This window comes from Notolabrus celidotus, chromosome 11, assembly GCF_009762535.1.
Source record: "Notolabrus celidotus isolate fNotCel1 chromosome 11, fNotCel1.pri, whole genome shotgun sequence".
Taxonomy (NCBI): Eukaryota; Metazoa; Chordata; class Actinopteri; order Labriformes; family Labridae; genus Notolabrus; species Notolabrus celidotus.
This window is the reverse complement of record NC_048282.1, coordinates 14509641-14536309: the sequence shown is the minus strand read 5'-3', so window position 1 is coordinate 14536309 and position 26669 is coordinate 14509641. Positions and strand designations below refer to the sequence as shown.

General features: G+C 42.0%; 1 protein-coding gene across 1 annotated transcript in view; it reads left to right on the top strand.

The window, feature by feature from the left end:
- Positions 1–26669, top strand: part of prdm16 (PR domain containing 16) — a 124209-nt gene that overhangs the window by 15270 nt on the left and 82270 nt on the right. Inside the window, 1 exon segment of the mRNA XM_034695351.1 lies at positions 21050–21097. Within this exon segment, the coding sequence (XP_034551242.1) occupies positions 21050–21097 (48 nt within the window).

Sequence of the window (26669 nt, the reverse complement as noted above, 5' to 3'; positions counted from 1 at the left end):
CACACACACACACACACACACACACACACACACACACACACACACACACACACACACACACACACACACACACACACACACACACAAACTAAGGTGTCAAGATGCTGGCCTGACCATGCAACTTGAGATCCAATGACTAAATGGACACTGCAACTTGTTGACCAGAGGGTCCAGAGGTTGGACAACCAAATCTTGATTAGTGGTGGAGCCACTCTACCTCATAGATGGTTAATAATTAATCAATTCACGAAGAAGGGAATCACATTTAGTGTAACATAAAATAATTTTAGGACAAAGCACTGTAGTCAGAGCAAGATAAAGGAAGGCCATATTAACAATGTTGGGGGATTGTAGGGTTAAAGGTATTAAGAGCATCACATATAAATGCACTATATAGTGCCCATAATGGTTGTAGGAGAATAAAGTACTTTGTTACTTTTCCCCGGCCAAATAACTGACTTGATGCCTTCGATCTAACCCTTAAAGCCAAGATGAAAAGGTTATTTTCAAAACTGAAGAGCACATCTAGTTTCACGTCATCAATGGTAGGCTGCAATTTTTATTAATGCGACAAAAAGTATGTAAAGCATGTGATTCCTAATAATATCCTCTCAAAGCTAGGACCCCTGCCGTTCCTGAAGTGACAAAAGTGGCAGAACTGACATGATACACTGGCTCATATTCATCTGACCCTCACACTAAATCAGTATCCAATCAGTATTTCTTTGTATGAGCACTCCTTCCCTGCAGCACAGCTATCATTAAGTGACTCATTTAGGCCATCACAGGTAGGCCCACATCATAGCCTGCTGGTGGCTTTTAATGGGGAACCGACTTCTTTCTACTGTAAGTAGCTGGGGCTAATGTGACCCCTATAGTTTGCCACTGCATTAGTGCCAGAAGACCCAGCAGTGAGCCTTTAACCTGAGGAAGACAGGGCCATGATTATGTTCACCGCAGGGTGGGCCTGGCCGGAGGACGCTCATCTATACACACAAAGGGACACGCATAAAATGACATATGTCGACAACTGGGCAATTATCGGCTTATATTTTCCACAAGTAAGTCACATTTTCTGCCGCCTTTTATTAAAGTAGAGTTGCATGTTCCGTCTTAAATGGTAGATTTTGATTTAACTACTTCAAAAATTGTACTTTTGTTCAATTTTGTGGCAATACTGTGTGATAGGAGCAGCTCCTTTGTTTTATAGAATAACATTTAACTTATTTTCTGAAACAAAAAAGACAGACTGCAGACATGACAAATAAACAATACAATTTTTTTAAAAACAAAATAAAACACAATTATTAGAGGTAAATTGAATGTAGTTTGTTGTTCCAACAGTTTAGAGAAGTGTCTTCCAAATTTCCCCCAAAAAACATTTTTCTGCAATAAGTGTGAACGGAAATTGATTGTTCAGATTTTCAAAGGTGAACTTTGTACGCTGTGATGTAAAACACCTTCAATTCAGAATTTGAGTGGTAAAAAAAATCTACAAGTACAATGGTAACATTACAAGAAAAAAAAACAAAAAAAAAAAACAAGTATTTGAGTGGCGACGTAGTCCTATCATGTGATTTATTGACATCCATCCTTGTCTTTTAATGCATCAAGCCACTCTTTCATACAAGTATTTAATCCAGTTGTTACGTACATAAACACACACATGCATGTGCACATACACACACAATAAATGTCAGGTCGACACAAAATAGGCACACTTAGTCTGCCTGTCCCATTTCCCCTCTCACCAAGATATCAGCTCTACAGTTACCATGTTTACTGTCTCTATTCACTTACTGGGTCTCTCGTGCTGTCTCTTTTGCACACACACACACACACACACACACACACACACACACACACACACACACACACACACACACACACACACACACACACACACACACACACACACAGGATTCACTGTCGTATTTCATGATAATTCTCTCTTCTCTTGCTTCTCTTGTCTCAGTATCCTGAGTCACTAGACACTGAATGGACCACAGGGAAAGCTGATCTCATAGACACAAATTCACACACACACACACACACACACACACACACACACACACACACACACACACACACACACACACACACACACACACACTCTAACTCACACACACATTTACACACACATAGAAAGCTGCGTGTGGTCCCACGTTTCACTCCTCACTGTGTTTTCTAATGCTTCATCAGGTCCGAAGGTCAGGTTCTTGGACTTAAGACTAATCTTTTAAATTCCTGACTGTTTCAGTCTCTTTTGTCTCATAAGAAGTTACTCTCCACCTTTATCTCACAGAGATTTCACCTCTGTGTAACTGCATAAGGTTTGGTTGTTTGCTTTCTGATCTTTTTTGTGCCTCCTTTCTTCTCTATTTTTTTTTCATCCATTTCCTGTTCCCTCTTTGCATAATTCAAATCAGAATCCCCATGTGAGCACCTTGCTCTTGACCTAGCTTAGAAGGCTCCTGATTGCTTTAATAGCAGTCCTTGGACTTGGAAGGTGGGCGTCTTTAAGGAACTCTGGTGAGAATGCTGAGCGTATATGTGTGTGCTTGTGTGTGTGCGTGTGTTCGGTTTGTACGACCGAAGGGTGGTTGATTAGAACTGACCTCAAGAGTGTTACAGAGAAAAGAAGTACCAATATGCAAAGTGGACGTGTGTGCCTGCATAATTGGGCCAGAGAGGAGTGCAACGAGGTCAAGTAGAACAAATGGTCAACAGAGTGAACGCAGAGTCTATAAAAAACACACTAACACTCAGCACATATATAAACGTGTGTTTAACGGGCACCGGTCACTTTGAGGTTAGAGAAGTGAGGCTGTGGTGGAAAAAGTTACCAGTTCACCTCAATAGCAGAGGCCTGTGGTATGCACTGGAAATCTGCAAGACAGCAATGACAGCAAGTGTGTAAAGCACAACATTACAATAGAGATAATGATTTCTGTAGGCCTGTGTGATTCAGGTTTCATTTAAAATGTCATTCCATATAATCAAAATTATAAATGCAAGCCAGTGTGTTTTGCCAAAGAGGCAAGAATTTGCACAAGGCTAAATCCCTGAACAGTAGGATTGCCCTGGAATTAGCCAAAGTCAGGAGCCCCAAAGCAAGGCCAGCTAAGGTTGGGGTGAGGCCTGGCAAACCCAAAGATTGAGTCTGAATTAGGACAACCATTCAAAGCTCCTGAAAGGAGTTCCTGAGCCTCCTATTATTTCCCAGCAAATTGGGAGGAAATCTGGCTATTGTGCAGAGTTTTGAAGAGGCTGATGGTGGGGAGGGGTGGCGCACTGTGCTTACCTATAGATGAGAGCGGAGACAAAGGGTCCCGGGACATCCAGGAGCGGCTTTGAAATCCCACTTGGCTGGAGACGGAGGCGGCCTGGAGTAGCTCCTGGTTGTAGAAAAGGTCAACAGTGCTCAGCACAGTGAGCATCGACACCAACACTGAAGAGGATTTAACTGCAGAACTCTTATGGATGGAGAAAATGGGAAAGATGGAGTTGATTTTAACAATCAGATATTCATTATTTGAAAAGGGGGGGACATCCAAGCGTAACATAACTTTTCAAGGAGTATGAAGAGAACTATGTTAGTGAAGATGTCTAAGTGATGATGGGCTTAAAAGGGAGCAAGAAAATGTTTCAATTCCTTCAGTTAGCTTGGAAGATTTTCACATTTGCTTGAATTTAAAAGTTTGGTTGTCTGTCCAAAATTCTCACGTCACCTTAACCCATTTTCTCTCTCATAACTTCCCTTATAAACTGTTGATTTCAAGTCCTACTTCTCTCTGTAGAATTTGTTTATTTAGAGTGTCTTTATAAAATCTGTAAGTAAGAATTGTGAAATTCTAGATGTATGACATTAAACTCCATGCTTTTCAATCAATCAATCTTAAACATGGTCTCTAAAGTATGATCAAAACGAGATTTACAACTAATAAACAAAAATCAAGAAGTTAAGAATTCTAACAATGGCTCTTTTCTATTTTGCGAAGCAGCTCACCTTCCTCAGTGTGTGTGACAAACCAACAACAGAGCAACTCTTAATGATGATGATGATGATTATGGCAGTTTTTCAGGAGCACTTTGATGGATGAGGATTGATGTGACTTGCATTGGATTGTGTGCCTACATGCGTCTTTGTGTATGAGAAAAGACAGACAACCCCTCAGGCTAAATCATCGGCGTACTCAAACACACATTTTCTGATGGGTGGTGTTGCACTGCAGCTACACTCTTCCTGATCAGTACTTCAGCCCGGGGCTCTTCCGGAGTCCCTAACCCCTACAACAGTCCAGCTCCCCCGCCTGTCTGGACTCCTATACCAATGCCACCCCTCTTTTATTTTCTCTCTTCTCCCTCTCTGTCTTTCTCTCTCTCATTAATCAATGTCAAGCCGTCCAAAAACAAGGCCGGCATTCTTCCCCTGCCTGCCTCCTCGGCTCCTCGTATATGTCATTGTGCCCTGACCCTCCCACTCCACCGACTCAGCGGCCACCGCCATCCTTTCACATGGCCGCAGAGCTGAAACTCAGGCCCACACTGCCAACATGAAAGCTTGTTCAGAAGCAGCATTGGGAAGAGAAAAAAAAAAGTGAGGAGGAGGCATTTCTCTCACTTCTGTCTTTTCTTCCTCCCTTTTCCTGCCTTCCTCCGGCCACGGGAAGAAAGAGATTCCACAGTCGTTTACATAATTCATGGGACACACAGGAGAAAACGGACCATTGAGCAGTAAAAAAAAGTTTGGATGGAGCAGTCGTGGGGGGTGGAGGAATATGTATGCCAGTCTTTGTGCCCCCCCGGACCCATCTTCCCTGCTTCTCTCCATTCATCCCCACTTCCCACACACACAGTCATTGTCCCATGTTCGTCATTAACCTTTGGTATAAGTCAGCCGCCTCTCCTCCTATCATGACATGTCTCCATGGGAAAGAAATCATTTCATCATGTCTTGGCAAACGGGGGCAGTAGATGTTTCATGGCCATTTTTGTGCTGATGTGGACGTTTTGATGGACACTGCTGAGGCTAAGTCTTTCACCTGAATGTACTGTGGCTAATAAGGCGGTGCTTAGATGAAATTAAACTTGATTGTGTTGCAGTGATGCTGATGCTAGCGATGAGGACTCTTTCTAATATGTGTTCCCATGAAATTCACACATGTAAGACATTAAAAAACAGCACCTTCAGCATTTAAAGGCCCTATGGATGTCCGTTTCCTTGTCACCTGACACATTTGCATTTTTCTTTTCCAGACTCCAAAACTTGGGCAAATCACAGACCTTCCCATCACTAATTCAACGTTTAAACACTTAAATGTCCACGTTTACATTGAATAATGAGACCAGGTCTCGCATGAGCTCCTCAACATGCCATTTGTTTACAAAGACGCAGATTGTCTCTAAATCAGTAGTTGTTTGGAGGGGGGGGGCATGTCCTTTCTTTCTCCGCGTCCTCCTTCCCTGAGCATCTGTATGTATTTGTTGTACTAATGAACGGAACAAAAGTTTCCGGGGGCCCTGTGAAAGGAGGGTTTGTGAAGGAGAGCAGCCCTAGCATGACTGAAGCGGAGTCTGCTGAGTGGTCAGTCGCTGTGAGGTTGTCGATGAGAGAACAGAAGACAGCGAGAGTGATGGAGACTTGACCTCACAACCTCCTCCCACTTTTCTCTTTCCTTTACTCCAGCCCCTCCTCGAGCCTTCTCTGTCGATGATAGATGACCCTCCCTCTTTTTCATGTCAAAAGCTCTCGGCCTCCCAGACCTCCAGAGTCACACGCCTATTGTCTATGCATGTGCACATACACACACGAACACACACACACACTTTCTCAGCCGTCTGGTCAATCCTGTCAACGCAGTCAGTCTTTTTCATCTGTACCAGTGGATACTGAAACTCCAACCTCTCAACCTTACATGCAGACCTGCAGACCTTGTCATACACACACACTCACTCACTGTCACTCCTACTGAAACCTTTACCTCCGGGCAGCGGGTATGGATTTGTAAAGAGGTGAAAAAGACTGGATGGATGGATAGACAGATCAGGAGAAGGGCAGGGGAGCAAGGGAGAGAACGGGGAGTGCAGGACGGACACTGGGCAGTAAATTACTTTGCCAATCAATCTTCCCCCTGGGTACCCTTGATGAAAGCTGTCCAAACTTTCCCCGACTACTTTAAGTAACCCTCCTACAGTTTGTCAGCAGTGGGCTGGGAAGCAGGGTGGACAAACAAGTCGCAAGATTAAATGTTGCTGGGAGGAGAGAGAAAGAGAGAGGACCATGGTAAGCAGGGAGAAATGAAGAGGTCAAATTTGAGAGAGAATATTTGTGTGTGTGAGAAGAGGTAGAGTTTTAACTGAAAAACAAGAAGAGATATGCAGTGAGGATTGAAGAGTCACTGTATGAAAACATATTTTATGCAAGGTTTGCACCAAGGAATGCATACTATTTCTTCTCACTTTTGGTTCACCAGCTTCTCACACACTCTCTCTCTCTCACACACACACACACACACACACACATGCACATCTAAGCTCATGGGTCTTCATGGGTGGCATGACAGGGTGACACGCTGTGGCTTAAAACATGTGACACCTCCCAATTACAGGAGAGCACAGGGCTAAGACTTAAGTGATCTGCCACTGCCGAGACACACACATACACACACATACAAACACATAGACACATGCACACACACATGCACACACACACACACACACACACACACACACACACACACACACACACACACACACACACACACACACACACACACACACACACACACACTGAAACTCACTTTCTTACAAGGCAACAAGTGGATATCTCCCTGACCATACACACAAGCTTAATACACACACAGTCACTCACAGCCTCCAATGGAACGTGTTCTCTTTTGCTCTTGTTTTCTGGCAAGTTTTCGAGTGTCTTTGCCCAGAGCTGTGAAGGGAGAGTGAGGTCTGTTGGGAATGTTAATTTGGTAATTTGTTGTTTTATATAAGCAAGGGAGGGATGCTGAGGATGGTGGTGGTGCAGCAATGGTAGCACGCTCAGTCTGGCCGCTAAGGTATGTGGAGGGGAGCCTGCGGTGGAGGTAGAAGAGGGTAATGCAGGGTGACAAGGTCCAGCTCAGTGATGCAGATGACTCCAAACTAAGTTATTTTGCTACAAGAGAATCGGGCAAAAATACCATGACGGTCGGAGAGCAAGAAGCGCCCCATGCCCATAGAAGGTATTAAGATGTTTCTGATACATAGCCTCCTCCTCCCCCTCCTGTTCCCCATGTCTCTTACTCTCGGTCACTCTCTCTCACTCCAAAGTCTGGGATGGTGGCCAAGTGCCACCAAGGACACCAAGGCTAATAAATCATCCTCATTTCAACATCTGCCCAGTCCCAAAGGGCTGCCCACCGCCACCACCCCACCCCTTGTGAAGATGGGTCCTTGGCTTTATTCCTCTTTCAGCATCCCTCTATACTCCCCCACTGACTGACAAAACATCTATTGTACCATGCCCAAGTGAAGAAGAGACCCTCTTTTCCCCTCTTTGACAAAAGCCGTCTGAAGCCAAGATGGGGACTGCCAGCCGAGATGCCTGGGACCCGGCAGGGGTGCCCCCTCTCCCCCTTCTACTTTTCTCCCGCCTTCTGGTTCATCCATCCCCTGCTCTTGCTTTCTTTTTTACTTTTAATACTCCCCTCCTGTGGGGGTCACTCACACAGCTCGCCCCTGCCCTTTTCATCGTGGCGAACTCTCAGCCTTGCATAAAGACATCAAGTGACAGCAGTGAGAGAAAACAGCCAGATTTGGCAGAAAGAGATATTCGACATGGCTGTCAGTGGCCATTCTGCATGCCTTTTGTTCCCTTGGGTGTAGTTGAAATAGATAAATAAACAGTCATAGGCTGAAAAGCCGGGATCAGAAGCTTGTCGCATTTATTCATATTGAACGGAGAAGAAAAAGAGGCAAAAACCTGCTGCTGCCAATTAAGGAGAATGAAACAAAACTCAATTCACAGTGTTTAGATTTGTTTTCACGGCTGAGGCTAAAACTAACCCATTCAGTGGCTTTCTGTGCTTTGCTCTAAAGATGGCAGTAGGTCTTTAGCATTGTGGGTGTCTCCCAATGGCAGAGAAGATCTGGGAAGTTGTCTCTGGACTCATCAGTTAGAAGCACTTTCTCCACGGTTACTCACAAGGCTTCATTTACTGTGAATGCACAGCCCTTTTTCCCAGCACCTCAAACTCACCCCCAACAACGGGGAGTACCGCCCATAACTGTGCACAGGCCAGCCTCCGGCCACATTCACAGGACTGTCTGCTCAAACAGAGTAAAGTCACACCACTTTAACTTGCTAGGACACTTTCAAGATGATGCCAGGATAAGCAGAATCAAGAATATGTGTTATTTCTGTTTGTTAAAAACATCAAATAACATTTTTTGCATCAGAATTTAGAATAAAATAGACCCATTATTCTAAGTGTAAAACTGCCACTCCATACATTGCAGCTATCCAATAACGTGTTCATTACATTAATTGCAAACAGCATTGCTTTCTTTTTCTTAGGCTTTATTCTGAATGATAAGAGAGTTGTATTCATAAATAATGTGTGCTCAAATGCTACAAAATTACACAATATTTTGTCTCACTTTCAGTTTTTACTTGCAGGTCTAAAACCTTAACTTTATGCAAATGTTTTCATTCTGCTGGAACTACTCAAGCAGGACAGCACATTTACCATCAAGGTCCTGTGATGAATTAGTCAATTAGTGTTAGTGGCATTTTTTGTTTCATATTTTATTCTGAATTATGCAGATGCAGGCACTATAATTAATGCTTTTTTTTTCTTCTTGTGGTTAGGTCATTATGTATGGAAATGTATTTGCCTCCAATGCTGAGCTTTGAGTGTTTGCTCATTAAAAGTGGTTTGGGTTTTCAGGACCGGAATACATTTTCACAAAGGGCTCCTCATAAACGTTGTTTACTGCAATCCTGTATCCATTTTCACAAAATATGTTTTGTTCTCTGCAATTTCCCTGAGCGTAGTGATGATCAAAGTAAAGTTTCTATCATTCATCATTGAATAAAAGTATTGCAAAAAAAAATTGTAATCTAATTTTCCGCTCCCGGGCAGACCACATTCCATCACAGCTCTTCTCTCCCCCTGAAAAACATTTAGATTTCCAATTAGCCCCTGAGAAGAATGGCTAATTTACCACAGCGAGCAGGCGCCTGATGTCTCAATCTGCTGGGTGTCAGCACTGTGAAAAGAAGTACTCTCATGTAGGCACACACACACACTTCAGGAGACACACAAGCCCATAAAAAAAGCACGCTGCATGGAGTGCGAGGGGCGAGAACGGATCAAATCCAGCATGGAGAGCAGAAGAAAAAGTAAAGTCATTAAAAAAAAATGGATGCAAAACAAATAAGCAGTTTTTTAATCACTGAAGAGGGGTCTTATTGAGGCACTAGAGCGGGAGGACAGGCGGCAGTTCAGCAGTGGCCCCAGATTGACTCGTCTGTGAGTGTACAGCCAGCCAGCTCCTCCACACAACACCCACATTGTCCACCATGCCAAGGAGCCAAAGCAGCGCTCCACTCCTCGGGGGGCTGCCTGAGACGAACACATTATAGATACATGTTAGCCTTGGCCCGACCCTCTGTAAACTGTAAGGAGCACTCAGCGGAAAGGAGACAGAGGAAGGAGGGGAGGAGATGAGAAATGAAATGCACATGGAAGTTATTGGAAGCTACAGAAAAGATAAACCTATCCGACAGCTTAACAGCCTCAGAGAGCGTCTTAAAAAGTCTTACAGAGAGAACACTCCTATCACTCTTACATCTCCTGCACAGGGGATACTATGAAACAAGATATACTGTCTCCAGACAGCGGGTGAGAAGGAGAGAGATAAAGAGAAATGGATGCGATTTTGTGAGACAAGATTTTTGCAAGAGTCCGTTGGCTTCATAAGCTTGAGGTTTTGGCTCTGTATATCTGTCAGAATCAGCCCACTAGATCTTCCATCTTTCTCTTTGTGTTGCACGAGGCCCCCCGTCTGTCCTGATGGGAAACCTCAAAGCTGTGGCGCTATCATGCTGTGTAATGGCCACTAGCAAGCGGCCGAGATACCTCCCTTGGCCCTGATAGAGAGAGACAGAAAGAGAGAGTCCTGTCTTGCTCCCAAAACCCAAACAGCAGTAATGGCACTGTCCTATTTCTCCCCCCTTTCCGAGCCTGCTGTTAAACACACACAGCTCCCCACAAAATGTTGTTGTTTCAGCTTCTATCTCTCCGCTGTCATTAACCAGAGGCAGGCTGACTGACACTCCTCTCTCTGTCTGCGTGTCTGCAGCCAGTCCCTCATTCACTTAGGGCCAATCAGCGGCCACAGTCTTTATCTCGCCCAGGGCAGCCGTGTGATAACACTGTTAACAACAGTAATGTGCGGCGCGAGGGAGCCACTGGAGCTGCCACTGTCAGGGTGAGTAAGTGAGGTCAAGGGCTTTTAACAGCTGGTGACGCACCAAAATCTGCTCCTGCTCCCAAAACTCACATGCAGTGTGTCTTCTTTTCCTCTCTGTTCAAACATTTGTCCATCTTTTTAGTTACCTAACCCCTTCCTCTTTGAGGGAGCTCAGCAGGACTGAGCTGGGCCTTCTCTCCCCCACGTGCCGCAGGGAAAACACTGGTGTTATTTTAGAAATCACACTGTTAAAGATTAATGTGGGCCTGGAGGAGTGTGTCATCGTTCCTTAACGACAGGGCCGAGACGCTGAATAAAGCCGGCACTGTGTTCTGTCTCACAGCCCAAGGACAGATACGTTTCCTCTCACCAAGCTCGCCCCTCACACTCCTCCTCATCCTTTGTCCAATAACTCACTCCTTAAGTCATCTATTACAACCGCAGGGGCCAAAATGAGAAGAAATGTAATGAGTGTGCTCCTTCATAATCAGTTTTTCCCTTCTTTTTGTCTGTTTGGTCATTTTATTGTTCTTTGTTATTGAAATCGACGACAGCACAGGCAAGGCAAGCTGATATTCTGACTTTGCAGATATAGGAACAACAACAAAAAAGGGTCAAGATGGTGTTCTCAAACATTTTCCATGCTTATTGCTCTAGTTAGATGACTAATGGAAAGTCCCCACTCCAAGTTGTGATCGTGCAACTCCCTCAATAAAGTCATCAGTCATCATCCTGTGGACTGGCTAGACAGACAGACAGCTATAAACCAGGGTTCAGAGACCACAGCTGAGCATCCAATCTCAGTTCATATTAGACCTTTGTTATTCTAGCCAGGATGATGATGGCAGGGCTACGTTCAAAAATAAAAATCTGGTATCACTGACACCAATGAAGATACTGTTGATAAGACTTAAGAACGGTTGATGATGCCGATGATAAAGACCAGTGATGTTTGATGAGTCTTAAGTCTGATGTGTGCAAACGGGACCTAGTATTCCTCTCTGAAGGTTTTACTGATAACGGAAGCGCTCGATAAGCCGAGGATCATCAATCTTAGTGACAGAGACAGTCTCTGCCTCTGTCTAATAGGGTTGTAAAAGGCCTTCACCTTATATGGCCCGGCTAATAAACTCATTTGTGATGAGCCAAAGGTCAACTGAATGGATATTAAAATATACCTGCATAGTAGAATTATGTTTTGACTTTGTAAAAGTAGGAAAAAAGGGTTGTCTGACATACCTGTGATGAAGGGGCAAAGTTTTGAATCATATGCAGATTTCACCTTTTTTGGTTTATGTATGAGTGAGATTGAACTTTGGAATGACATGAGGTTTCAGTCAGATATTAAAATGCTTCTTGGCAAGTGTCTAGCACCACAAAGTCCACAGTTATACACAGTTCTCTCGAGCCCCAGCAGCATCATATCATGGCTTTTGCAACATCATTACCACAGAGTCTTTTGAAGTCTGATATCATCCCCGAAATGATCAAAGTCAGCAACACTTCAACTCATCTTGGGTTCTGATGGCAAACACATCAGACAATGGCCTTTGTACAAGGGAGTGGGACCGCTACATTATCGCCCCTCAGCTGTATCTATTTGAGGAATCCTCAAGGTTGAATCATAAAGAGGGCTCTGAAGATGTAACTTTGTATTGTCAAGAAGAGTTTGACAAGATTTCTTTCAGTCTGCTTTTACCATGCAGCGCTGTTTACATCCAGACAGACACATGTCTTCAAAGCAAGTTGAGCATAGAAGATAATAGTGAACCATGCGATTAAACTGAACTGGAGCATTGTAGCTGTCTAATCAATTTCATTAGCTGCATAAATCATGACAGCTTGACATTTATTGTGGAGGTGATGGGTTGATCCTGTGGACTTGGAGACAGCTCTGGTGGTGATAAATGTTGCTATCTCTTGAGAGCACGGATAAATAGTGTGTGTACAGAAAGACAGAGGGAGGGTTGGAGAGAGAAGAAAAAATGGGTACAGTGCATGAGAGCCACAAAGAGGTTGTGCTGTGCAGCAACAAATGTTAGACTGAGTGGATCAATGAGCACAGAATGGTGGATGATTCATTTTCACAATGGGTTTCGATCTGTCACGTCTCAGTGTTACCTCAGTGCTCTTTGAATTCATGGATTTTTCAATATTTTACTGTTTGAGTGTGAGATTTGGCATTGGCGGTTTTCTTTATGTGGACTGTTTCAGTGTGGCAATTATTTTTCTAATTAAAATGTGCCAGAAAATAATCTAATAGACAGTTAAAGTTGTATGTAGCAGATTTTAAAGTCTAAAAAATTATAGCTTTTATGCCATTATTTTGAATGAATTTTATTTTGCTCATAACAAGTGGAGGAGGAGAATTAGAATGAAATAGTCCCAATTATTTATGGATCATTATATGGATTCGCCACTCAACTTTGTTTGTTTTTTCCTCTTTGCATAAACACTATAAAAATGTATTCTCAGTGGCCACCATGGTGAAAGAAACCATTTGTTTTCGTATCTCCAGACGATATCTTTTGGCAGTAACAGCCGCCTCAACTGCTCTGGCTTTTATATGTTTCCACCGTGCAAATAATCTGATTGGCCAGTAAAAGAAATCACAAGCATAAACAGCAGTAGTTACAGTCCATTTGTTATACACAAGCTCTTGTTGTATCCTATCTCTACATCATACCCAGAGAAATACACATGCTAATAGCAGCTATTAGAACTATTAAGCTGCCGTTATTATTGTTGGTATAAATGTCAGGTATGTGCTGACCAGTGGCAGTTGCTTTTGAATTTTAGCGTTTAAAAAGTTAGATTGAAATGTTTTACTTGTGTTGCTGCTGACATTGTCGAATATAAGATCTCCTGTATATTGCACAACCAAACTCTTTTATTCCAATATAAATCTTTCACAATAAAAGGAAGGACAATACTACCAGTTGCAATGTTCAGAATATCACACTCCCTTTTGTGTTATATTTGTTGCGGGGAATTCAATTTACAAAAAAGCTTGTGTTCAAGTGAGAGCATTAAAAAAACAAAAACAAAACACAGCTTGCCTGACAAACAAAAGGAGTCTTATTAATTCTAGAATCTGTTTACCTTTTCCTCAACACACGCCATTTACCTCTGCCCTCCTGATGACCAAACGTATAAGTCTTCCCTGTAAACACAGGGGCCACACCAGTACAAAAAGGCCATTGAGGGAGTGAAGACAGGAGACAACCTTCGAGTGTTAAAAGGACAGAGGTCGTGATGATAACTGATATACATAACTGTTACTTCAGAGGTTGTATAATGAGTTGAGTATGTGTATAAATTTCCTTGCTTGGTGCACAAGATCAAACTCATATATCCAAAGTGCTGCACACAAACAAGAACACACTCAGACCCCTGTGCAGGAAATCTATGTTTATTTATCTGCTACAGAAAACTCATCAGTGAGTCACTCGGAGTGGCTTTGACCTTCTTAAGAATCGTCATAACCATCGTCATCATCATCGCGTGTAGGGATTGACCTCCTCATAAACCCTCAGAGCCTTAAAGACAGACCCTGCTTGTCTTGGGCACTGACCCATATATACACATACTTAGCCTCCAAGTCACTAGAGACTTTTCACTTCTATGTTTTGGTCCTGTGCCCAAGTTGCTTGAATATTTGCGTGAATGTTTATGTGTGTGGTCCAAAAATGCAGAAAAACCACAGAATGGATTTTCAGGGGGACCCCTGGCCAGCTAAAACACACACAGGCACTGATAGAAAACAAAAGTTCTCTCTCAAGTAAAGCCTTTCATTCTCAAAATGTCTTCTCTGTCTCTTCATTCCCCCTGTCTTAGACTCTGCCTAATTTCAGTCCACATCCAGCCATCTTGTTTGAGCCAGCTTGTCCTTCCAGTTCATATATTGGATTTGAGGGAAGAAAGAGAGACGAGAAATGAAAAGCTACCAAAACCCCTCTGTTTATGTTGAAATATGCAAACGGGGTAAATATTTAGCCGGACCCGGATAAACGATATGCAATTTACTCGCCAGTTATCCATCATCACGTGACAATATCTCCATGGCTGCAGTCCAGAAAAGCCCCTGATGTGTTGAGAGATCCCCCTCTCTGTGTTTCCGCATCCTTTTCTACCTACCTAAAGGAATTCCTGGTTTGAATTAGGGATTCATACTGGCACTAGAATGAGGGGCAGACAGTGTGGTCTGGTGTATGTTTCTAAATACACAAATTCAGTTTGCAACGGGAAGTGGAGATATGAAACATATGACATTGCTGAGCTGACAAGCCAATATCAGATTTATGTAATGCATAAACATCTATATATGCAAAAGCTGCATAAACATCTTGCTCAGCTGAGGTCCGTGAAATGAAAAGTATCCGTGGCATGACCTTTGATTGGATCTATAGGCCCTCAAGTCAAGACCTTAAATCTTTCTCCCATAACCCCCTGCTTGCTTAGAGGCAATATGTGTCATTGGAAGAATAGAAGATCATTACATATGAAGCAATATTATTTTTCTTCCCGCTGCCATGTATCGATAAACTGCAACCTTTATCAAAATGAAGAGGGAGGACGTGATATATCATTATCTGAAAGGCATGTCAGAGCAGCTGCTGATGCTGTGTTAGCAATCCTCTTAGGCCTAAAGGTAGAGTTATTTATTGGGCCTTAACCCTGTGCCTGTCACAACATCTGCTCGCAGAAGATCTATCGGCATACCTTATTCACTTATGATTATTACTGATCATCTGCCCAAATGACTTATCAATAAAGCAGAGGCCAAGCAGATAATTTATCTGTATGGTTATGTCGATATCAAGTTCAGAGTCAACGGCCTTAAAAGGATAAGGGTCCTTGGACATTGGGTGATGGATGGTCCTGCAGGGCCCTCATGAAAATATGACCCTTTTAATAAATTTGCAGAATCTTGCTTACGTCCTCCTCCCTCAGCCTTCCTTTGAATTCCTCTCATGCTCTTTTCATAAAAGTAAGCTTCTTTCACAAGATTTGTTTGCTGACTAAGTGCAAACCTCACCATGCAGCATCTCTTCACAAAGGTAATTTTTTCAAGCTCCGCAACTGTCAGACGTATGAATAAAAATATTTCAATTGCTCATTTTTACTGAGTGTTTGATGTGTGCCACCTTGACCGCACATGTCTTTGCAAGACCCATTGATCACTAAGGAGATTGAAATGACGAGACAGGCCTGTCCACAGTCAGTGTAAACCCTGCCAGGATATTTCACTTTGGCATTTTCTTCATAAATCACACAAAGACTCTTAGGACAGACGGGGTCAACGTGCGTTCAGCCGTTTGTATTTGACAAGTGGCCGTGACTTTCCAGAGTCACACAATAGTTCTGAGTGTTTGCCTTCCAAATCTAGCCTTTGTGCACTAAGCTCTATCTCACCAATAGTTCTCAGTTCAGTCACAGGCCGCACCCTGCGTAGACCCATCTTGATGTTTGGTTGGGTAACACTGTTAGCATTAGCACAGTGTCGTACGTGTCAAGCTAATCTGATTTTCTCTTAAACAAACTCATCGCTTGCATTCCTTTTCTATCCTTCTTTTGCCTTTACCAATGAGCTATATAATTTCCTCACTTCAAGCATTACAGGAAAGTAGAGATGAAGATAAGGAACCAAATGGCTATTATATTCATACCTCCATCCCGAGACAGAGAAAGTGATTAAGCAAGAGAGAGAGAGTTTCTATCAGCATTCACCTGATGTTTGGTTTGGCAAAAGAACCCAATGCCCTCGTCTTAGTGAAGTCATCATAAATTTTGTCCAATCTGATAGACGCCCAGCTTCCTGGTATTTAGCTCTCCTGCAAAACTCTTCCTGACTCCCTACTTAAGCTCTGTGAGCAACCTCATTGTTGAGGCATGATTTAAGAAGTCGTAGCCCTGGTCTTGTTTTGGGTCAACTGTCAAGGCCGATATCTCTGGGAAGTCCCAAAATAGCCCCCTTTTACACCCTTTTAAAGGACAAGCCAGATAATGGACTTGGAACTACAACCAGGCAACATCCAACTTGATGCTAAAAAGCAGACTGGATCAGACGTGTATCTTTAGTCAAACAGTCTGCAGATTCTGGCGTAAATGGCATGAGGTTCATTATCATGGAGTTCAGATAAAAGCACGAGAGAAAAACATTGGAGACTTGATATCCTCACTTCTTTTTCTTCCTTTTTTGGAGCAGCCCTGTCGTTTTATTGTTTGTCAAGTGTTCCAATCAGATTTGCCAGTATCTGAGAGTCAGAGGACCCATTTGTTGAGATCATATTTTGACATGATAGTTAGCTAGTATTTGAAAGAAAACAGAGCCTTCCTTTTCATGATGCTGTCTGTTTTTTCTTCTCACTCCCTGACACAAATACATTTCTCTGCCTTTTTTTACTCAATACGACCCACAGTGAAAGACTGCTTCCTCTCCCATCTATACGTCAAGAAGATCAATAACTTGTCTAGGGCTTTGCCACCGCAATGAAATCCTGTCAGCATGCCAAGAAGCTGCAAAAGTTCCCAATAAATGCGTAGCAAAACTTTCAATTTGTGGCTTTCTTGGTGTGGCTCTTGCAGCCAATGGGTTGTCAGTCAGAGCTCTGGTTCAAAAAGCCCTGAGGTTTGTTTGCTGCCTGTTCTTTTTGGAAACTTGTGGCTTTGTGACATCCGCAGCCATCCATTGGGCCATGTTGCTGTATTGCCTCATATTATCCAGAGTTAAAGAGAATTGTTTTTGGCAACAGAATGCTAACATTTTCCTATGGCGCAAAACCTCCAAGTGGGGCCCTCTTCTTTTTCTTGCGCCCAAGGATGATGATGAGAAAGCTTTGTAACGTCCTCCCCTAGTTTCTATGGTTACTTGCCAATCATTCGAGACAGTGCAAACATTACTGTACAAGTCATTCACTCAACGTTTGAATTCAGCTAAACATTCAAAACCATCACGTATGCTCCATGGGCCCTCTACAGAAAACCCTGTGAGGGGATTTCTGCTGTTTTGTTTTTCGTGCTGAATGACTTCTGGATATAAACTGAGCAGGGTTTCGCTCCGTCATGTGTTTGAGGCTGTTACAGGTCTTGTAAAAACAATAAGGAAGTCCACTTACTGAGTGTCTCTCGCTATGTCATGTTTTCTTTTGTCCGCTCGGCCATCATGGCATGTCAATACGATTGGTGCTAAAGTGCCGTTGAAAAACTCCTGACTCTGTCCAATAACAAAAGCTGTGCTATGAACACTAATAATGGCGGGGCTTTCCCTCCCACCTAGTGTGAAAGCACACAGTGCAGACATGGTGAAAGACGCACACGCACATGCACACACATAGACAAACACACATTTACGCATACCCCTAATGAGTGTCTGGACAGCTCTTGGTGGAAGGATTCTGCAGGTGGCTGCACTTTCATAAAGCCCCGACTGGATTTGTTTATGTTTGAGGTCATATGGGCCAAAGGGAGAAGTTTGTGTGCCTAGACACACACTTACACACACTTTCTAATTACCCTTGCTTCAGTGTTTTCTCTTTTCCATAAGACATATTGACATGTCAGCATTCAGGAGGCTAGATACAGAACAAATGGACAATTTTACCTCCTTGTGTGTCGTGGAAAATCTATCCCTCTCAGCATAGGCCTGTCTCTATTTTGAGTTGTCTCACCGACCCAGAGTAAAAGTCACTTTGAGATGACGGTGACACGTGCAATAAATCATAGCATGGCCAGTCAGTGGCCAATCACATTTTCCTTTCCTAATTAATAGCTTATTTATTTGCTTGGCGTGTTCTGCTGCAAGGCCGGGCTCTTCTGTGTGTGTCTGACTGTGTGTTTTTGTCTGGTATGTGTGCCAGTTTATATCTTTGACTGTGTGTGTGTGAGTGTGCACATGCAGTAAGTTTGCAAGTGTTGAAAGAGCATCTCCACCTGGCCTAGAGTTTCAGTCACTGTCATCAAGTCTTGCTCTTTAATATTGGAAACATTGTAGACTGCCAGATTCTTAATAAGAAACAAACAACAACAAAAGAGACAGCATTGGGTAGCGTTCAACAGACAAACAATTTGAATTGTAATTGCCTAGAATTTAATGCCAGGAAGCTTTATAATTATCCTTTTCTTGACAGTCAGCTCAGAGTCTCGGGATCCAAAACTGAGGTTTGGACGACAGAAAGCCCACTCATTCCCGACCCCCCACCTGAAGCTGAAAGGCATTAAGGCATCAGTATAAACCACTCATGTCTGCTTGCATGTCCTCTACAGTTTTAGGTTACTCTTGCACAATTTGATACACACACATATTTACACTTGGCATGTAGCTGAAGAGAGCGGGGGGAAAGTCCAGAAATTGTCCTATAGTTGAACGCCTGGTAGCATTTTAGACGACCCAGCCAAGCTGTTGGTTTTGTAAACTGTTGCAGCTGGTCTTGTGCATTATAAGAAAGGGGAAGTCCTCGCTCCATAACAACCCCCCCACCCCCCCCACCCCCCCCCCCACCAACACACACACACACACACACACACACACACACACACACACACACACACACTGATGCACTCTCTATTTTACTATCTACTCTAGCGCCGTGTTTAAAGCCGACCAGTGTTTGTTTTTGAGCAAAATGGTCCTCAAGTAATGTGTCTCAATTTTTCATTGGAACCGCCACATCAGCATCTGTGGCAATTTTTGCAGTAACCCACATAAGACACCGCACAGTCCTTATCTACAGATACATTAAACCCCAACCAGCAGCAAAAACAACAACTTTTAACATAATATGCAGAGAAATCATGTGAACTAGACACACTTTGGATCATTGTTACTCTCTTTATTAACAACTCTTTTGTTTTTGGCAGTTTTTAATCCTTCAAGTGTGTGGTTAACGTTCTACATGGAGTCACACAGATTGTTTATTCATCATGGACACAAATACAATTTTGATGAAAGAACCAAACTTCTCCTCTCTGTTTGTATATTTTCAAATATGGTTGCTACAGTTACGTGTCAAATGGATATGTCATGTTGGATTGTCTATTGGGAGGACAGCATCTCTTGTGGGGGATGAGATGATTATTGTTGCGATGTTTGAAGCTGATTCCAGGGACAGGATGCTTCTGTAAAGGTTTAGATGAGGTGTAAGTAGGCTAAGAGCATTGTTGTAAGTATCTGTAGCATAATTGCTCCCATTTGGAAACACTGAGAAACAGATCCCTTGACAGCTTAATGTAGGAAACCAAGGCGTGCTGTGCATCAGTGCACATATGGCGCATCTGGTTTGCTGTTTATTAAGAGACAGAAGAATTGGGAGTGAACTTGCTACCATGATTTCAATATCAATATCATCGATGACGAAATTACTGACACCTTTATCTAAAGGCATGTGTGTGAACATGTTCAAAAGCTCACAAACACAATTCATCACCACCTCCTTTGAATTGAGTCTTTGTATAGAAAGGTACGTATGAAGTTGCTGGACGCAAGAGAATAGCTCCACAGTTCTCATTGCAGATTCCACAGCAGATAAATGTCTCTTTCCCACTCCTGATGGGCCACACTGGTTTAGGAAACACAAACTTTAATATGTCAGCTCTTATATAAAGGCAGCCAGTCTTGTCACAACGCCCAAACAGCACACCTACTGTTAAAGGGCAGATGGGGAGGATAGGGAGCAGGAAAAGGGAGGCTCAGATATGCCATGTGTCTGTGCTTGAGGAAGTTTTATAGGCCTAATTTCACTTAAACTCGGTAAAGTGCCATGCTGATCCCCTACCCCACCTTAAACTGCTCTGAAAACAGTCTGCATCGCTTCTTTGATCCTCAGTTGCCATCAATGGGCTTCAGAGAGGGAGAAAAACAGCGAGACAGACTCTGGGTTGCCATTATATGTGAAATGCCCCCTCATTGCAGCAGAGCAGCCCCATCTCTTCATCATTCCCCCACTTCCTTCATTTCCTCTGCTAGACACTGGGAGCATTCTACCACCCATCTGCCCCCAGTAAATATTGCTTGAAGGCTTAATTACACACACACACACACACACACACACACACACACACACACACACACACACACACACACACACACACACACACACACACACACACACACACACACTGACACAGACACACACACACACACACACTGACACAGACACAGACAGAGTCTCAGCAAAATTTCCTGCAACGCTGAAGCGGAGAATTAACGTCAAATCTGTGGGGCATTCATTCATCAGGGTGGATGTGTGTGTGTGTGTGTGTAGTGTTATGTTTGCTTCTGTGTGTGTTTTTGTGACCTCTCAGTCCATTATTATATCCCTCTGGTCACATTTGTGGCCCAGAGGGTCTGTGCGATGAACTGTGAACACCCTGTGCTTGTGTCATCAAGCAGCAACAGCCACAACCTCACCCTGAAGTGCAAAGATCAATACTCTCTTTAAATGCTTTGATAAACAGAAATTCATCTTAATCCTATCACATGTTGATGCTGTATTTATTCTTGATTTATTTTATATGTTTTAAAAATTGTGTCAGTTTTGAATTATTTACAAATGTACCTATTTTTGTTTTCTCTCAGCAGATGATGAATGACCATGATGAAGCTTCTCCTGACAGCTGCATCAAAAAGGTAGGATCATTTTACGTGTCTTTACTATTTCACAACTCCTTTCTCTGAACCTCTGCCCTCATTACAACCATCTCACTGGTTCAACTATGCATTACATCAAGGTATCAAAGCCATTGTGAGGATGAAATGGCAGTTTAAAGAAGTCAGACTTTTCATTTCTGTGAGATGTTTTTAAGTTTCCTCATAATCTTCTGGATCTTCTTGGTCTGATATACAGTAACACATCTTGACATCTGAATATCAGTTCCTGCAATTCTGCAGGATAAAAATGACTCAAGCTAGGTTGGTTTTAAACGTTTCTCATACCAAACTGGTTTCAAGTACACACTGATGTCCGTTATCAATATTCCTCTGAAAAACTGAAATAGCTTTTACATCTTATACAATGCCTTTACTTTTATGCCCATGTGTGTGTTTTGAGCAGGTGTGTGCAATGTTATTTTGAGTGAGTGAATGTTCTGTTTGAGATCTTCATTTTGACTGTGTTTCATGGTCTGTGTTGCAAATCAGATCTTTAAGTGATCTCAGAGTGAGATAAGCTGAGCAAATGAGTCATTAGTAAGTAGCTGAAATGTGTGTTTGTTCTACCATAAAAGTCATCCACAAACTTTAATTCATGCACATATTGACATAGCTCTTTGATATTTAGATATTTTATTATGATATAATTTGCTGAGCTTTCTCTAGATGAAAAGGATCAAAGATTGATTTATTTGTCATTCAGACAAAAACACCAACACTTGCAAACATACTGTGACCGATACGTCCCATTGACCAGTCACTGACCACTTTATGAGGTGATAAATTTATTGAAGAGGCTGGGCAGTTTAGTTTTACGGCCAGTGTCACCAGGTCAAGACAGGACAGCGAGAGAGTTCAAGTCCATCTAATGGTCCATGAAAGAACAATGGCTGCAGCAGAGTGGACACTCTGTGAATGACTGAGGCTGTGCAGGCGTAGCTCCAAGTCAGTGGCAGCTCAGATGATAATAAATCAATGATTTAAAAGAAGCGGCAGGTTTTATCAGATTTGAGTTTTTGAGAAAAATCTAAATTCTCAACAAAAGTAGACACATTTTTCCGGCACATTTCCCACAATTGTATAGTATTTATGTATGAAAATAAACATATTGAGAATATATTGGTTACTTGAGAAACAATGGCTGACCTTTTATAGTTTATTTCATATTCTGATTTTTTATTACTACTTTTATTTACTTATTCTAAGTAGACAGGTGTTGATGAAGTGGTTCAACTTTGAACTACAATACAATTACCTGAAGAACAATGACTAACCTGCACAATTACTTAAACTTAATAATATACATTTCTTTTAATTTTGGTCATGATTTATTGAACAGTATATAATGTACAGTAGTTATAGTAACATGAAACATTCACTATTATATATATATATATATATTTAGCATCACTTCTTCATCAGCTATCCATTAATTAAAAATAAAAATAAAATTAAAAACTATGTACCCCCAGCTCTGCACTTTGCCCCCCCCTTTTTTTTTAGGTTGTTAAAATCCATCGTCCTACTGCAGCAGTATTTCAAATAGACTAAAACATTCTACTGGTATTATTTTAAAATATTTTCTTTTGGATCTGCTGACTCACAAAACAGTAAAGTTAACAGGTCTCTTTTTATAACACTGTTTTGAGGTTATTCTGGCTCTTAATTGTTTGAATCCTCATATTCAATCTAGCATTTTATTCAGTTTATGGGAATTATTGTGGATATGTGTGAGATTTTAGCCTATTATTGTTTTTTTTTATTTCGTCTGTGTTGTTTCCCTTGGTTGTACAGTCTTTTGGTGAATGTGGGTTGTTTTTTTAAAGTGCTTTATGAATACATTTGACTTGACTTAACTTGACTTGACTGCTTTTCAATAAAAAAAATCCAGCTTCTTTTAATAAAATCAGTATGTGAGTGAAGGCACTGTACTTGAAGATATACTACGTCTTGTGAGAAAACTTAGCAAGAAGTGTTTCACTAAAGTTCTCTTTTGGCATCATTTACAGTTTTGGCCATTTTAACTCTTAAGAAAAACAAAATCACTGTCATTTTCTCATTTGCATTTTAGGTCAAGGGTCTTGTTGCTGCACCCTCTATAAACAGGCACACATGCAAATAAGTGAGTGCCTGGTTGATTTGAAATCCTACATTAGTCAATGAGCTTATTTTAGGAGTTGACCGCAGGTGGTTTGGGCTGTTCCCCGTTTCCCACATGTTCGTACTACGTGGAAAAACCTAGACGGTTTTATAAACTAACTAACCGCCATCCACATAAGGGCGGTTCGTGCACACAGCTCTGCACTGTCACACACTCATTCACCCAGATGTACACACGCATAAGCCACATACACACACTGATAAGAGTGTAAAATTGTGACAAACACTCAGATGTACACAGATGAAAGAACACAGAGTGTGTGCACTTACCTACACTTCCAAAAAATCCAAACACACACTCTGGCCTCATCTCATTATGCAGAGTGTGAGTTGCGGTGGGCCCTCATCGGGCGGTGGCAGACCACATGCCTGTTATGAATATGAATGAAATTATGCATGAGCCATTCCTTATGACATGACTCATTCATCCACATCGTGCACTCACACACTCACACACATACAAGGCACTGGCACATACACAAAAACATAAACGCACTTAAACACTGACTTCTCGTGCCTCTACCATGTCATTACAGCAGCTATGCTTGATTAAAGCTGAATGTTAATTGAGTTGTAGCTTGTGAATTAACTTGCTCACCACTGAAAGGTGTTTGTGTTTGTATGGCCATGTGTGTGTTATTAGTTTTATTTGTGGCTGTGCATTACAGCAAAACAGACCTATGACTTTTTAAGGTTATACATTTTCAGTGAAGACAGAAGTATCGACTAAGAACTACAGAACACTGTATACAGTTAATGAAAATAATATTTTTTCTATTATAAGTAGGGAAGAATTGTATACAGGGATGCTGCCAGCCTTTGTATAAGGCAGCAAATAAAAATGCATGATATAAAATACCACAAAAGTTCCAGAGATGTAAATTAAAATTATAATGGAAATCAAAAAACGAAAGTAGAATCAGGAAATGTTCTCTTCTTAAAGTCTGTTAAAATATATATATATATATGTATATATATATATATATATATATATATATATATATATATATATATATATATAGTAGCCATGCAATGATATCATTATTGAGGTGTGTCTACCATTTCTCACATGAACACACTTAAATGGACCACAAACACTGGCTCATTCTACGTTGCTGTGTGTCTCTGAAAGGGGTGTAAAGGCATGTGGGGGGCACTGTTAGAGTCAGGGTTAAGGCGAGGGATAAAACGGAAGCAAAGATGTTATTGTAGCTTCTCAAGCCCACTTATTGAAAGCTGCCCAAAGCTTACAGCTGTACTTGTGTGTGAGTGTGTGTGCCCATTCATGTGTGTGTATGAAGTCTAAAGCCTCAGATTCATATCCTGCTCTGTGCTATAAGGCATGGATTGAGCCACACTAGCCTACACACATGCATCTTCCCATCCCACCCACTAACTGAAAATAAAAAGATGTGTTATCCAAAATCCCGTCTCAGCTTACCTCGTCCATCCTCATCCAATCATTTCATCCCTCTCTCTCGGAGCAGACAGGACGGTGTTTTTGAAGCTATAGATTGGTATCAGTGGCTATTGGTGATAGGATCAGGGATTGTTTAGTTTGGTCTGGTCTGCAGATATAAAACAAGGCTATCTGTCTGTTTAGCTGTCTAGGCCCTGCTTACGTATATTCTCATTCACACTCTTCACACACTTAAGTCTGTGTGTGTGCAGTGTGGAAGTTAATAGGGTATCGGAGGACTTTGTGTTTCTTTTTGGATTCCTTTGGTTTAAAAGTGGTAGTCAGAGATGGGGAGGGGGGAGTCTCTGTGCTGTGTGCATGTGTGTTTGTGTGTGTGTGTGTTAGTGTGTGTGTGTGCGTGTGCTAATCCTCATCTTCAGAAGAGCGCCGCTGTCCATCCTGGCGTGTGTAAACACTCCAGCAGATCAGATGGCAGATAATGACTTCCAGATAGACACCCTCCATTCAACCAGCAGAGAAAATCAATGAGCACTGATTGCTTTTTTCCCAAGACGATCATCTCCTCCCGAAGGCTACTATCTATCTCTCTCTCTCTTTCTATCTCTTTTACTTGCTTTATTTTCTCTCCCTCTCTCCCGAAGTCCCTTCATTCACCTCTCAATACTGCTGAGATTGAATCAATTCATGCTGCTATTCACAGCAGATTTATTTTGAAAAGAAACAGCTGAATATCTCTTTAAGACGATCAGGTTTCTCTGTTTGTGTCACTTTTGTCTGGGTGCTTGCCTAACATACTCCTTGTAAGTGCAGACGATTGTCAGATAGAAATAAATGTCTTATTTGCTTGACTGAAATGCAGTTATTTTAGCATTATTCTCCTATCAGCATGATGCAAGGTAAGCAGTAATTGTGTGTTTTACACAAAGCATCAGTTGTAAATGGGAAAATGAGCAGGGTGGATATGAACTTTGACCTATAAGTAGATTTTTCCCACTACATGTTGAAAGACTTGGGAGCCAAATGGGGGTCAGCTGCAGTGGAGAGTGTATGCATGTGTATGTGCACATGGTTGTGTGTGGATATCATTTCCCCCCATATCAAGCTGGGGAATTGAGTCTCTAAATACGCTAGTTAAATGACCCTGAATGTATGAGGGCTATTATGTGGACAGAGGGAGGCTCATGGGTCACAGAAGTGACCCAGCGCTTCAGGCCATAGTTTACCCCCTGCTTACAGCACCACGCTCCCCTGTCCCTCCCCCTGCCTAAATAGACTCATGATTGATTGATAATTATGATAATTTGTTTGAAATGATTATCTGGATATTATAATCACTGCCACCCTGGAGCCCCAAGGGGGAAAGTCATTTTTCATAATGCTGAACGTCACAAATGCCCCCTGGTTACAGTGGTGGCTGTGTGTGTGTGTGTGTGTGTGTGTGTGTGTGTGTGTGTGTGTGTGTGTGTGTGTGTGTGTGTGTGTGTGTGTGTGTGTGTGTGTGTGTGTGTGTGTGTAGGTGTGTGTAGGTGTGTGTGTGTGTGAGAGAGAGAGAGAGTGTGTGTGTGTTTATTTGTGTGAGAGCTGGCAACTTAATATCTCAACAACTAAATGTGCAAAGTATTTAAAGCTAATGATAAGTTTTCCAATCTGAAAATCTGAAAAATTGCTATGAAATTATATTTATAGTGCCACCATATAGTCAGTTAACAAGCTTCTTCCATTAGAGGCTCATAACTCATGTACTATGGGATTTGGAAACAGTCATATTTACACTGTGTATTCCTTGAATGATGCTCTGATCAATGAAGAAGTCATTTACTCCAGAATCTTTAAAATATGCAAAATCAATTAAACTCTATAATGCAACAAAGCTGTACTCTAAAGATACCAAAACATTCTGTGTATACTACCCGTCCATGTCTCAAATTAGGTCAAGATCCGTCCAACGATTAGCCCGTAGTGACAGTGAAT